This window comes from Lissotriton helveticus, chromosome 1_1 (assembly GCF_964261635.1).
Source record: "Lissotriton helveticus chromosome 1_1, aLisHel1.1, whole genome shotgun sequence".
NCBI lineage: Eukaryota > Metazoa > Chordata > Amphibia > Caudata > Salamandridae > Lissotriton > Lissotriton helveticus.
The window spans coordinates 1,350,540,963-1,350,555,559 of NC_136057.1; the positions used below are offsets into that span (position 1 = coordinate 1,350,540,963).

The 14,597-nt window shown below is 47.6% G+C and overlaps 1 protein-coding gene across 8 annotated transcripts in view; it reads left to right on the plus strand.

Annotated features, from left to right (window-relative positions):
* The window catches only part of XRCC6 (X-ray repair cross complementing 6), a 227,184-nt gene that overhangs the window by 65,951 nt on the left and 146,636 nt on the right, over window positions 1-14,597 (plus strand). For all 8 annotated transcript variants that reach the window (XM_078683226.1, XM_078683253.1, XM_078683262.1 and 5 more), the window contains one exon: window positions 10,868-11,122. In XM_078683226.1, coding sequence (XP_078539352.1) covers window positions 10,868-11,122 — 255 coding nt within the window. The remainder of the gene's footprint in view (window positions 1-10,867; window positions 11,123-14,597) is intronic.

The window sequence follows — 14,597 nt, forward strand, 5'->3', positions numbered from 1 at the left end:
CGATAACAAGTCGGGCTATTGCGGTCACCCTTTTTAAAAATCGGCACTAAGGTTGAAGTAGACCAGGACTCAACTAAACCGATCCTGGTAGTCGCTTCCAGAACTCTCGTCAGGATAGGGGACCATAAGTCTAGATTTTGTTTAAATAGGTCCACCGGGACCCCATCTGGACCAGGGGCTTTACCTGATTTTGACTTTTTTAAGGCCGTGACAACTTCGTTATGGGCAAATTAATCTGTATAGGGTAATTTATTTGTTTGGGAGTCTCAGCTAAACTCAAGATTATTTCTTCATCTTTTCTAAAAATGGTTGAAAAATTGTCAACCCCAGTGTCAGAGTCTATGGCTACTTCTAATTTTGGCAGACTAGTCTCTACGCAAAGGAAAGGTGCTTTAACTATTCTCCAAAAAGTGGTTGAATCTTTCATGGAGCAGCTTTGATGTAGTTGCTTCCATAGAGAGTCTTATTCACCCTGTGTTCGTGAAATTATTTTTTGAATCTTTGATGTCATCGTATGAGTAACCCCCGCTTCCTAAATTGGTGACCTCCAGGACCCTGCTCTCATCCGGCATACCTTAGGATGTCTGTAGCCACAGCAGACTAATTCACAATTGAGTGCATTAACAGTAAGTTGCCACCCACCTTATGTGCTGCTCTTCCGGGGCTTATAAATCATGGTTCACCTTTTTGATTCATTCCTGAAAAGCTTACTCCATAAGAGACATTTGTGCCATAAATTAATGCCATACTGACTAACTCATCCACATTGTCATTTATAAATATCTTGATTATGCAACCTACTTATCTCTTGCTTTTTTGTAAAGCGCTAAGTTTACTAATATTTCCAGCTTTAACCATGTCTCAACAGGTAACTCTAACCATCCTTGTCTGGTCTAATGTGGGATACTGAGAGGCACTGGAGTTGTGTGCATATGTTTTCCATTATGTGGTTTCGTTGCTCCCTCTGGTCAGGGCTCCTCTAGCTGTTTTGAAGCTATGCCTTTGTAGCCTATGAAACAAACAAACCGAATTGCCGGGCAGTGTAATTTGATAGAAACAAATGCACACCTAGTACAATGAATTGCTAGGCTGACAAACCATTTGTGTTTAGTCACTTGTTTTTTTATGAAAAATAGATTTTTACCAAAAACTTTGGCATCAAAGGATTCACACAGCAATTACTGAGGTTCACAAAAACATTGAAAAAACCATATACAATACATAAAGTCAAAACATACACATATATCAATTATGATGACAATGAATATGGACAACTATATAATGCCTCGAGAAATTTCATTTGTTGAGGCACCAATCCTGAATGAAAATAAACAAGTGGACAGACAAGAAGACAAACTAGCCTACTTGTTTTCACCACCACTAGATACACATTAGATGATTTAACATATGGTGCACAAATTAGGAAGACACAAAACTATGCATCAATGTAGACATGGTTGTGGGTTATATTCCTATTGTGCCCTGCTGGTTCAGTATCTGGGTGGAGCAGGACGCCGACGCGTTTCGAACCCGTTCAATAGGTTAAGGGTTCTCCTCAGGACAAGGATTGGGAAAGTCGTTGTCACTGTGAATTAATTTAAAAACATGGTATCAATGAAGGGCTGACTAACACCTAGCTTAGACTCAAACACTGTTAGAAAGTAGACAAATACCTTAAGTTGGAAATACCGGGGAACTCCCTGTGAAAGAGACGATATAAACCCTAATTAGTCTGTTAATTGTAATATCCTCCGAACCACCGTTAGCAAAAAGGAACTTAGCTGTAGGCACGTACCTTAATGTTTTAAACACTAACAAGTGTAAGGGATGCTGAAGCGCCTGAGTTCAAGTATTGTTGTAATGTGCCTAAGGAAAGTAAACAACGCGTTGTATTACAATCCCAAATTCAGTTGCCCAGAAGTGCGCTATCATACATAGATATTAGTACCACCAGTCAACACATCGTCCTACCTTGATTTGTAGGATTTCAAATCTGTGCACGAACACCAGCGGCAGCCGCCGCGCTAGTTCGGCAACTGTAAAATGCAAAGGGGAAGGCGGTAATTAGTGAGGAGCCGGGATCGCGCTCACTCAATCTTTTCATCTTTTAGTTTATTTAGATAGGACTTACGTTTTTAGACAAGTTAATCGTAGCTGTGCATCAGGCACCCAAGCGGCAAGAAACTGGCAACACGAGGGCGTGTCTTGGTGTATTTAACGCGCAATACGTCTAACACGGCTTGATGGGACATGTAGTTCCCTTGTGTGATACTACGGTGCTGTGATTATTGCACACGGAGTACCAGCGCCCGCTCGGTGGAAGGGTGGAGCACACTCCACTTAAAGGGAATTCAGATTGGGATGTATAGTGATGTAGAATGACGCGTGTGACAACAAATGGGCAGCAAAGGGCTAAGGACCATAGACAGCACACTAGAAGACCCTTACAAGGTTTAAAGGTGGCATACGTGTTAAAAAAAAAAAAATTGTTACGCAGACACACGAGCAGCGGGCAGCACAGACAAGCAAACGCTACAGACTTTCTACAGATTGCTGAGTTCATTGAGGTCATTGAGTCCCACCATGGCAGTGTTAAACCTCAGGATTAGGTAAGCCTCTTTTTGAGCTAAGCGTACATCTGGGTCCCCGCCTGCTCCTGGGGTATTCTTAATGTTCGCTAGGATCGTCCATTTCAGATCATTGGATGAATGTTCTTTACGCAAAAAATGGGAAACCAAGGGTGCTGTCAACACTTTGTTATTTATCCTGGAACGATGCTGGATGATGCGTTGACGCGCTTCTTGGGTTGTTTTGCCAATGTATACCTTTCCACAAGGGCATGTGATGGCATATACTGCATACTTGGTCTTACAGTTTGTAAAGTTGTTATGACGCCAATGTTTTTGGCCATCCGTGAACAGGGTTCCTTCTGTTGTCAAGTTGCACACTGAGCATGTCCCACATTTACGATGGCCCATCACCGGGCCCATGTTGAAAAGTGTTCCTTGCGTTTCTTTTTTCGTGGCACCCCTTGTAGATGAGATCTGTTGTCCGATACTCCTGGTTTTTTTAAGTGCGAACAGAGGTTTACCAATATCCGGTAGGATTTCTTCGATCAGATGCCAATTGTTACGGATTATTTTCTGTACTGGGTTGGTGTGGGGTCCAAACGTGGAAACACAGACCATTCTCTCGACATTGGATTTTTCTCGTTTTTGCAAAAGATGTTCCCGAGGTGTCCATCTTGCCCTCTTCATAGATTGTTTCAAAAGTTTGGACGGATAACCTCGTGCTTTCAGCTTATTAGTCAGAGCTTCTCCATGAATAATGAAGTCTTCCGTTCTCGAGCAATTCCTTCTCACCCGTAGGTACTGGCCATATGGGAGATTGGTCTTCAAGCTTTTAGGATGGAAACTTGCGTAGTGTAGCGCATTATTCCTGTCAGTTTTTTTCTGGAACAGTGTGGGCTTCAGGCCTTCTGGTGTGGATGTGATCTCCACATCAAGAAACGGCATGGTTCTACAGTCATATGCCAGACTGAATTTTATGTCTGGACTACGATTGTTCAGCCACTGATGGAACTCTTCAAGGGATTCTGATGTACCATTCCAAATGCACCACACATCGTCTATGTACCGGAGCCACTGCCCAATGTGTGCTCCGTACGGGTTGTTGTTATAGACAAATCTTTCTTCGTATTGGGCCATATAAAGTATAGCCATTTCCGGGGCGAAAGGACACCCCATAGCCGATCCCTTTATCTGTAAAAACATTTCATCCTCGAATACGAAGAAGTTCTTCTTGAGGGCAAGAGATGCCAAATTGACGATGAGTTCAGAGGGCACTCTGTGCGGCCGAGGTCTAGAATTGAGATATAGTTCTATCACGTCCACTCCATCCTGTTGGGGAATTTGAGTATATAAAGAGGATACATCCATTGTCACTAAGAGTTGAGTGTTAGGATCACAATTGAGTGCATTAACAGTAAGTTGCCACCCACCTTATGTGCTGCTCTTCCGGGGCTTATAAATCATGGTTCACCTTTTTGATTCATTCCTGAAAAGCTTACTCCATAAGAGACATTTGTGCCATAAATTAATGCCATACTGACTAACTCATCCACATTGTCATTTATAAATATCTTGATTATGCAACCTACTTATCTCTTGCTTTTTAGGGCTCGCCTGCTGTGCACATGTGCACAGCTGGAAGCTCTATAGGGGCTTATCCAGTGTTTAACCACCACTGGCGATTCCACTGGCGATTCCTTTGAGTGCATGTGCTTTTTAGGTCATTGCGCTTGCGCAAGCCCTAAAAAGCGCGTGCACAATGCCACCAGCCGCCTGCCTGCCTGCCTCGCATTACCACATCAAAGGCAGCCCTCCCAGCGCATTTGTCACCACCTAATTATTCACGGCCGCCCGGCCGTACTTTCAGTTTCACGGCCGGAGGCCGTGTCTCCTTTTAAAACCTGTTTAACTTGTTTCTTTGAGGTATAAAGAAATTAGAGACAGGCGTTTTATTTAGGGATTGTAGACTTTCATGCATGCTGATTACCCATTCCGGGGACAGTTCCATTTCTATTTTCCACCTACCTTAACAATTGATAAATCAGCATCTCTAACCAACAGAATGCAGGGGCTATTCGGGAGATTTCTCTGTAGAGAGCAGGGCAGAGAAAGCCAAGTAGGGCTATGTCTTCCCGCCTTTCCCGCGCATGTGAAGGGGCACAGACGTCAAACACCATGCCTTTGAAATGCACCAACCTTTCATTAAATCTCAGATCCCTTAAAAGCAGAGGCCGATATCGCACGTTTTCCCTCCAGCTTGCCATGTGTCTTGCATTTCCGCCTAGTTTCTGGTGCTTTCTGTTTGTTCTTCCCAGTCAATAACCGCCGCCTGCCATTAGAAGGCTGTAAAGTATTCCATGTGCCATTAAGGCGTCCGAGGGTCTTTGAATGCTGAGTGCACGCATCCGCCTCTTTCATTCCAAACTCAGCTGTGACTCCAGCGCCCCAGTGACAGCTCCAATCTCTCGAACGAGTGTATTTGCATCGTAATCGTCACACCGAAAATATCTGCACACAAGGAAGATGGAAAAGCTACCAGGTTACAATGTCACAGACACACAACTCCCTCGAGATTCGGGTTTTAGCACGAGCTCGGAGTGTGGAGTAGAGTTGTGTGTGAGTGTGCTCCCCAAACATATCGCATCATAATTTGCACGAAGCACACCTGCAGCTCAATTTCTGTGTCACCCTCCCCTATCAAGGCATTTTTTTCTGAGCGGTGTCATAGCTAAGTGGGTTAATGTGCATGTTGTAGAGAACTGTGTGCAATTTGAAGATCATGGGTCCTGCGCTCACTAATGCAGCTCTCATTGTTAATGTGCTGTAACTTTCGTGAAAGTTGAGGTGTGTTCTCTAAAGGGAATGACCAAAAAAAGTGTAACTAGAAATCCTTTCTAAGATGCATGGCCTACGTAATATGGCTGTGGTTTAAAGCACGTGACCTGGCATGCATGAAGAAATTGAATGAACGCCACAAAACAGATTTATTTGTACCGTACTGCACAATTGGAACGAAACTAGTCGTTCCATGGTCAGCAGTTTAACCACTCTGATGCTGAGTGAGTAAGCACTCAGATTCTAATATTGCTAAACAAATTTCTTGAAGTTGATTTCAAATACATCTCTAGATAATGTACTATCCGTTGTTTTATTACAACATGAGTGTTCTGACACCAGGGCAGCCTCGTAATAAGACCATTGAATCCAGCTCCACCGAGGCACCCATCATACAGCTCCACCAATGCACCCACCACACAGCTCCACCGAGGCACCCACCACCCAGCTCCAACGATGCACCCACCACACAGCTCCAATGATGCACCCACCACCCAGCTCCACCGATGCACCCACCACACAACTCCACCTACACAGCTCCACCGATGCACCCACCACACAGCTCCACCAATGCACCCACCACCCAGCTCCACAGATGCACCCAGCACACAGCTCCACCGAGGCACCCACCACACAGCTCCACCGAGGCACCCACCACACAGCTCCACAGATGCACCCACCACACAGCTCCACAGATGCACCCACCACACAGCTCAACAGATGCACCCACCACACAGCTCCACCGATGCACCCACCACACAGCTCCACCGATGCACCCACCACCCAGCTCCACCGATGCAACCAGCACACAGCTCCAACGACACAGCTCCACCGATGCACCCACCACACAGCTCCACTGATGCACCCACCACACAGCTCCACCGATGCACCCACCACACAGCTCCACCGATGCTTCAACTAAGCTCCAGCAATGCACCCACCACACAGCTCCACCAATGCACCCACTAAGCTCCACCAATGCATCCACCACACAGCTTCATAGATGCACCCACCACACAGCTCCACCTACACAGCTCCACCGATGCACCCACCACACAGCTCCACCAATGCACCCACCACACAGCTCCAACAATGCACCCACCACCCAGCTCCACCGATGCACCCAGCACACAGCTCCACAGATGCACCCACCACACAGCTCCACAGATGCACCCACCACACAGCTTCACCGAGGCACCCACCACACAGCTCCACAGATGAACCCACCACACAGCTCAACAGATGCACCCACCACACAGCTCCACCTACACAGCTCCACCGATGCACCCAGCACACAGCTCCAACGACACAGCTCCACCGATGCACCCACCACACAGCTCCAATGATGCACCCACCACCCAGCTCCACCGATGCACCCACCACACAACTCCACCTACACAGCTCCACCGATGCACCCACCACACAGCTCCACCAATGCACCCACCACCCAGCTCCACAGATGCACCCAGCACACAGCTCCACCGAGGCACCCACCACACAGCTCCACCGAGGCACCCACCACACAGCTCCACCGAGGCACCCACCACACAGCTCCACCGAGGCACCCACCACACAGCTCCACAGATGCACCCACCACACAGCTCAACAGATGCACCCACCACACAGCTCCACCTACACAGCTCCACCGATGCACCCACCACACAGCTCCACCGATGCACCCACCACCCAGCTCCACCGATGCAACCAGCACACAGCTCCAACGACACAGCTCCACCGATGCACCCACCACACAGCTCCACTGATGCACCCACCACACAGCTCCACCGATGCACCCACCACACAGCTCCACCGATGCTTCAACTAAGCTCCAGCAATGCACCCACCACACAGCTCCACCAATGCACCCACTAAGCTCCACCAATGCATCCACCACACAGCTTCACAGATGCACCCACCACACAGCTCCACCTACACAGCTCCACCGATGCACCCACCACACAGCTCCACCAATGCACCCACCACACAGCTCCACCAATGCAACCACCACCCAGCTCCACCGATGCACACAGCTCCACAGATGCACCCACCACACAGCTCCACAGATGCACCCACCACACAGCTTCACCGAGGCACCCACCACACAGCTCCACAGATGAACCCACCACACAGCTCAACAGATGCACCCACCACACAGCTCCACCTACACAGCTCCACCGATGCACCCAGCACACAGCTCCAACGACACAGCTCCACCGATGCACCCACCACAGCGCTCCACTGATGCACCCACCACACAGCTCCACCGATGCACCCACCACAAAGCTCCACCGAGGCACCCACCACACAGCTCCACCGAACGACCCACCACACAGCTCCACCGAGGCACCTACCACACAGCTCCACAGATGCTCCCACCACACAGCTCAACAGATGCACCCACCACACAGCTCCACCTACACAGCTCCACTGATGCACCCAGCACACAGCTCCACAGATGCACCCAGCACACAGCTCCACAGATGCACCCAGCACACAGCTCCACAGATGCACCCACCACACAGCTCCACAGATGCACCCACCACACAGCTCCACTGATGCACCCACCACACAGCTCCACTGATGCACCCACCACACAGCTCCACCGATGCACCCACCACACAGCTCCACCGATGCTCCAACTAAGCTCCAGCAATGCACCCACCACACAGCTCCATCAATGCACCCACTAAGCTCCACCGATGCACCCACCACACAGCTTCACAGATGCACCCACCACACAGCTCCACCTACACAGCTCCACCGATGCACCCACCACACATCTCCACCAATGCACCCACCACCCAGCTCCACCGATGCACCCAGTTCCACAGATGCACCCACCACACAGCTCCACCGATGCACCCACCACACATGCCCCCACTACACATGCCCCCACCACACAGCTCCACAGATGCCCCCACCACACAGCTCCACCGATGCACCCACCACACAGCTCCATCGATGCACCCACCACACAGCTCCATCGATGCACCCACCACACAGCTCCAACGATGCACCCACCACACAGCTCCACCGATGCACCCACCACACAGCTCCACCGATGCACCCACCACACAGCTCCACCGATGCACCCACCACAAAGCTCCACCGATGCACCCACCATACAGCTCCACCGTTGCACCCACCATAGAGCTCCACCGATGCACCCACCACACAGCCCCGCCGAGGCACCCACCACACAACTTCGCCGAGGCACCCACCACACAGCTCCGCTGAGGCACCCACCACACAGCTCCGCCGATGCACCCACCACACAGCTCCGCCGATGCACCCACCACACAGCTCCGCCGATGCACCCACCACACAGCTCCACGGATGCACCCACCTCCACAGATGCACCCACCACCCAGCTCCACAGATGCACCCACCACCCAGCTCCACAGATGCACCCACCACCCAGCTCCACAGATGCACCCACCACCCAGCTCCACAGATGCACCCACCACCCAGCTCCATCGATGCTCCAACTAAGCTCCACCAATGCACCCACCACACAGCTCCACCAATGCATCCACTAAGCTTCACCGATGCACCCACCACACAGCTCCACCGATGCACCCACCACACAGCTCCACCGATGCACCCACCACACAGCTCCACCGATGAATCCACCACACAGCTCTCCGATGCATCCACCACACAGCTCCACCGATGCACCCACCACCCAACTCCACCGATGCACCCACCACACAGCTCCACCGACACAGCTCCACCGACGCACCCACCACACAGCTCCACCAACACAGCTCCACCGATGCACCCACCACACAGCTCCACTGATGCACCCACCACACAGCTCCACCGATGCACCCACCACACAGCTCCACCGACACAGCTCCACCGATGCACCCACCACACAGCTCCACCGATGCACCCACCACACAGCTCCACCGATGCACCCACCACACAGCTCCACCTACACAGCTGCAGCGATGCACCCATCACACAGCTCCAGCGATGCAGCCACCACACAGCTCCAGCGATGCAGCCACCACACAGCTCCACCGACACAGCTCCACCGATGCAGCCACCACACAGCTCCACCGATGCAGCCACCACACAGCTCCACCGATGCAGCCACCACACAGCTCCACCGATGCTCCCACCACACAGCTCCACCGATGCACCCACCACACAGCTCAGCCCTGGCACCCACCACACAGCTCCGCCGTGGCACCCACCATACAGCTCCACCGATGCTCCAACTAAGCTCCACCAATGCACCCACCAAACAGCTACATCGATGCACACATCACTCAGCGCAACCACAGCATCACTGGTTCAAATATGTTCTTTCAATTTTTCAAGCTTTCACGCTTTATTACAAATCACAAAAAGATGTTAATATTTCACTTCTGTTCTTGGATTTTCGTCACAATAAAAAACACTGAACATAATCTTCACAAATGTTATTTACAAAAGTTTAAGCTATTGCCATTACAAATTAAATAAATTATTTAAGTATTAATTATTTAAAAAAATTAAAAGCCATTGTTATTTGTAATATCAATACATCTAAGTCACGTAAATACAAAACATGTTGCATTGCAAATGCTATAGGTGTCACATTTGCGAAAGTTATAACTATTGGCATTGTAAATGATAAAGCTATTAATTTAGCTATTTAAAAAAAAACACAAATAAAAATAATTCATTTATAACACCAATAGCTCAAACTTTCCTAATGCGAGCCCTATTGCATTTCCAATGCTTGTTTGTAAAGCGCTAAGTTTACTAATATTTCCAGCTTTAACCATGTCTCAACAGGTAGCTCTAACCATCCTTGTCTGGTCTAATGTGGGATACTGAGAGGCACTGGAGTTGTGTGCATATGTTTTCCATTATGTGGTTTCGTTGCTCCCTCTGGTCAGGGCTCCTCTAGCTGTTTTGAAGCTATGCCTTTGTAGCCTATGGAGCAGGGTTGGCACTGAGCAGCAGAGGGTATCCTTCAGACTTTAGGTAAGGATGTTCCTCTCTCCGGCTAGAACTGCATAGCTGTACTTTAGTCATGCCATTGTGTGCTGTTGACAAGTGTCTGCAACAAAGGACTGGATTTCCGTAACATTGCAGTTTTATTGGTGCTTATTACAGAGACAACTATGCCTTGTCGACCATGGTTCACCATCTTCTCCAACACTCTTTTTGTCTCCAACTTTCTCTTCTGTATGGTTAGTTACAGCTTGTGTGGTCTGTCGCTCAGTTAAACTGTGGTCCAACCTTGACCCCCCCTTGACTGCACGTTCATAAAGAAAAGGGATTCTAAAATACCAGTGATCTTTTTTTAATGAAATGTTGTGTTGCATCTGGCTGCTTGACATGATTGAAGAGAGGCAATGGAAGGGGGTTGTGGTACCTAGGCCACTGGCATTTTTATGGCTTTTGGTGCAGACTATCATGTAAATGCTAATGCTGTGTTTTTTTTCTCCTTCGCTTTTGCTCAGGGGCCAAGCGTGTGCTAGAACTGGATGGATTCTTCGGGGACAAGGGGAAGGCACACTTCCGCAACACTATTGGGCACAGTGCTGACTTCTCACTAGGCGAGGCTCTCTGGGTCTGCTCCAACCTTTTCAGTGATGTAAAGTTAAAGATGAGCCACAAACGCCTGATGCTCTTTACCAATCAGGACCACCCCCATGCCTCTGATCCTGCCAAAGCAAAGGCTGCTCGCACCAAGGCCAGCGACTTGCGGGAGACAGGTGAGTTGGACACACTCCTCAGGTAATATTCACCTCTGGGGACAAGGGGAAGCAGGGGCATGCAAGAGCTATGTGAGAGTTTACACCCACCCTTTGTACACTGATAATTTGTGTATATCCAGGAAAGAACCGGGGACCTGAATCACAAAACCACTTATGGACATCCAGGGAATTCAATTGAGGCAGATACTGCAGTGCAATGGTGCGGATCTTCACGAACACAGACAAGCCTGCACACATGTGATCCATTGCCAGTGGATAATGATTGAAACCTGCAGTGCACACACTAATGCTTTTTCATGCATATCCTGGAGAACACAGGGAGGCAGCTGAGAAGCTGCACTTTGTATATTAAGGAGAACAAAGAAGGAGTATGGAAGCACCAGAAGAAGCCAGAGGAGAACCCGCCCTTTGCGGATTCACACGGCTGGGTATCATACATGATTTGATCCCTGTGTAACCTAGGGAAAATGACTCTTTAACCGAACTTCATAACAGAATCACTTGGAGGGTGGGAGTGCTGGAGGTTGAATAGTGTGTAGAATTAGAATGATGGTCACTTCTGGATAACTACACATATGAGAAAATGAACACCTAGTTCGCTGGATTTGGACCTTGTTGGAATCCATGTTTCTGAGGTCAGACTGAAGGACAGCGGTATGCTGCAACTGGCAGTTTTTTTTATCATGAATACAAACCTGAAGTACTAACACTGGAGTTCCTGGACAGAAATGTGACATGTTTGCATTCTGCTTGGCCAGGGTTTACCCACTGCAGAGCTGTCAGGCGTTGGTCGAGAGTCAGTATTTTGAACTTTATCATAGACAGAGCTGACTTTAGTCAACTCAGATTCAGAGTAGGCTGAGCCATTCTAACTTTCCTTCAGTAACATTTCTGAAATTAGTAGTAGAAATTATTGCAGGGTCAAGCCCATGAGAGGTGCTGGGTCTTATGATTATTCCTGTGCGGTGCGGGTTGAATTCTGTGTGCTCCTGAAGGAGGTGATGGGAAAGATAAAGGTTCTATAAAGCCATTCTGTGCAATAAACCACACCCAGATGCATATAGTAGAGTTCCTACTGTGAGGCAACATGTATTTCTCCTTCTTCGTAGAGAGCAAGTTGAGCTGACTTTTTTCCATCTTGGAAGAGAGGCATGGAATATTTTATCTATTCATTTTAAAAGACTAACCCATAACTGGAAAGTTTGGTCTGAAACTGAATGTCTAGTCTTGAAAGATTTGTAGGCCTATGTGAATTACAAAGTCCCAAGCTTCTAGCAGGTAACAATCTTGCAGTAAAGAAATAATTTGTTGGCAACAGCTCAATTTAGTATTCCTGCAAGTTTGTTTCTACAGAAAAGTGTTTTTAACATTGTCCTTGATCTGCTACTTGATAGAAAATATCTCCGCTCTGAGATCATTCAGGCTTGATTCTTCTGTGAACGGGCACAGAGTAGTAACATGACTTGAAAGATTCGGCAGGAGCTTGATCAAGCCCGTGGCAAGTGAAGGTCCCTCTTGGACACTGACAACTCATCCATTAGGAGCGGGTGGTTAAGTAGTGTGGATAGTGTCAGTCATTCAGTGTTTTGAACACCCCTGTACGATCTGCTCACAATCATGTGAGATTCAGGCCACTTTCTTCTCCAAGGCTTCAGCACTCTTCCCACAAAACAGACATCCAAAGTTCCAGGTTTGGAGGTGGATCCTGATCCTCCTAGGAAGCTGTTCATACATATCATTGGGGAGGGGATGTGGCCTTACGGCTACAGCGGTTGACCTCAAAGATGGGGAACCTGGTTCGCGCCTCAGTAACGACACTCAACAGCTTGTGATTCTGGGCAAATCACTTAATCTCCCTGTGCCTAACAAAAATGAATGTGTCCATCTGTAACGAAACTGGTGCTCATGTAAAGCGCTCTGATACCCGATTTCTCGGGTCTAGTTTGCACTATATAAAACTCTAAAAAACTGTGTTGTGTGATTCTATAGAGGGAAGACTATCCCCAATGACAATAGACTGATGTGGGGGCCTACTGCTGGAGACTGCTGGTGGCATTGGACGCACGTTCTAATCAGATTTCATGTTAGGAAAAATATGGATGAAAACACAAACCAGTAGCTGGTATATAACTGAAGTGTCTTTCCTGTCACTGATGAGTTTTGACACTCGGTAACTCCTCTTACAAGCACACACTCCTATATCCTTTCACTCGTGCATTCATCTACTCACCCACTGATGCACTGACTGACTTTCACCCACTCAATCGTGCATAGAAAAAAAAACACTGCGCTGTCAAGTCAGTCCTTAAGAAAAAAAAATGGTGTCAGCCAAGGTCGATGCACACGTAAGGTGCAAGACAACAAAATCATATGACATTAGGAAAAGCTTTCGTTGTTGAGTAGGTTTCAGTCCACACTATCTGGCACAGTACCAAATCAAGTTGTATACACAGCTGTGTTGTGGGAGAGGATGTGGCCACACATGTTCTTGATGTGTTCATCTGTAATTGTAAATTGTATACATGTATCGCTTACTACCCCAGACAAGGCGCTGATGAGTTTTGCATCGAGTGGCATGCTACACCGGAGCCCAAGATAAGAGGTTAATAGTTGATTAGTAATTGTTTTTCCTTTGTGCATTAGTTTTGTTAGGTTTGTGCTCTTTATTTCTTGTGTGTTTAGTAGAGTTTAGTGTAGGGATTGAATGAAGAGAGTGGATTTGAAAGGGAAAGCAGTAAGTTATGTTCTTGTAAGTAGAGGCCTTGTGTCGCTATTAGTTGTGTGACATGGGTAAACAAGGAGGGGAAGCTTGAGAAGGATGTTTGAGGGTTCATACTTGTCAGAAAGCAAACTTTCATGCTGATATGGCAGCACTGTTTGGGTTATACATTTGGTTGATGGAGCCAGATAGTGTTGTTTATTCTTTCTTGATCTCATGGCTTAAGCTGCCATCTCGCTGCATGGCTCTTTGGTGACTGCTCACCCTGTTGTTTATAGATACCTTTGGTGCTTTAGAAAATCTGATCTAGTTATGTTCTCAATGTTAAAAACAGACTTGGTAGCAAACCGGTCCACCAACACTAATAGAGGGTTCCTTTTCGGACATAGGAAACCTAATACTTCACTATTAAGATGAAGACATGGTAGCTTTATTTGACTAGTCAAGATTATTTCATCCCCGTTGTCTTTGTTTTTCTTCATTACAGTGTCTGTTTTAAAATGAATATGGGTAGTTCAGAACTGCTTCCTTGCTTTAACTAAAGCCCCCCTTCTGAATTGCTGAGCGGTATGATAAATATTTGGAAATATATTTGAGCGCCAGGCTCAACCATATTTTAAGCTACGAACATACAAACTATTACAGACCATTCGGAAGGACCTGTATGTCTCCTGGGTTGTTTGATTTCTGCCATTTATAATATCTTTTTTTTATTTTTTTTTATTTTCATTTATTAAGGTACAAAAACCTTAG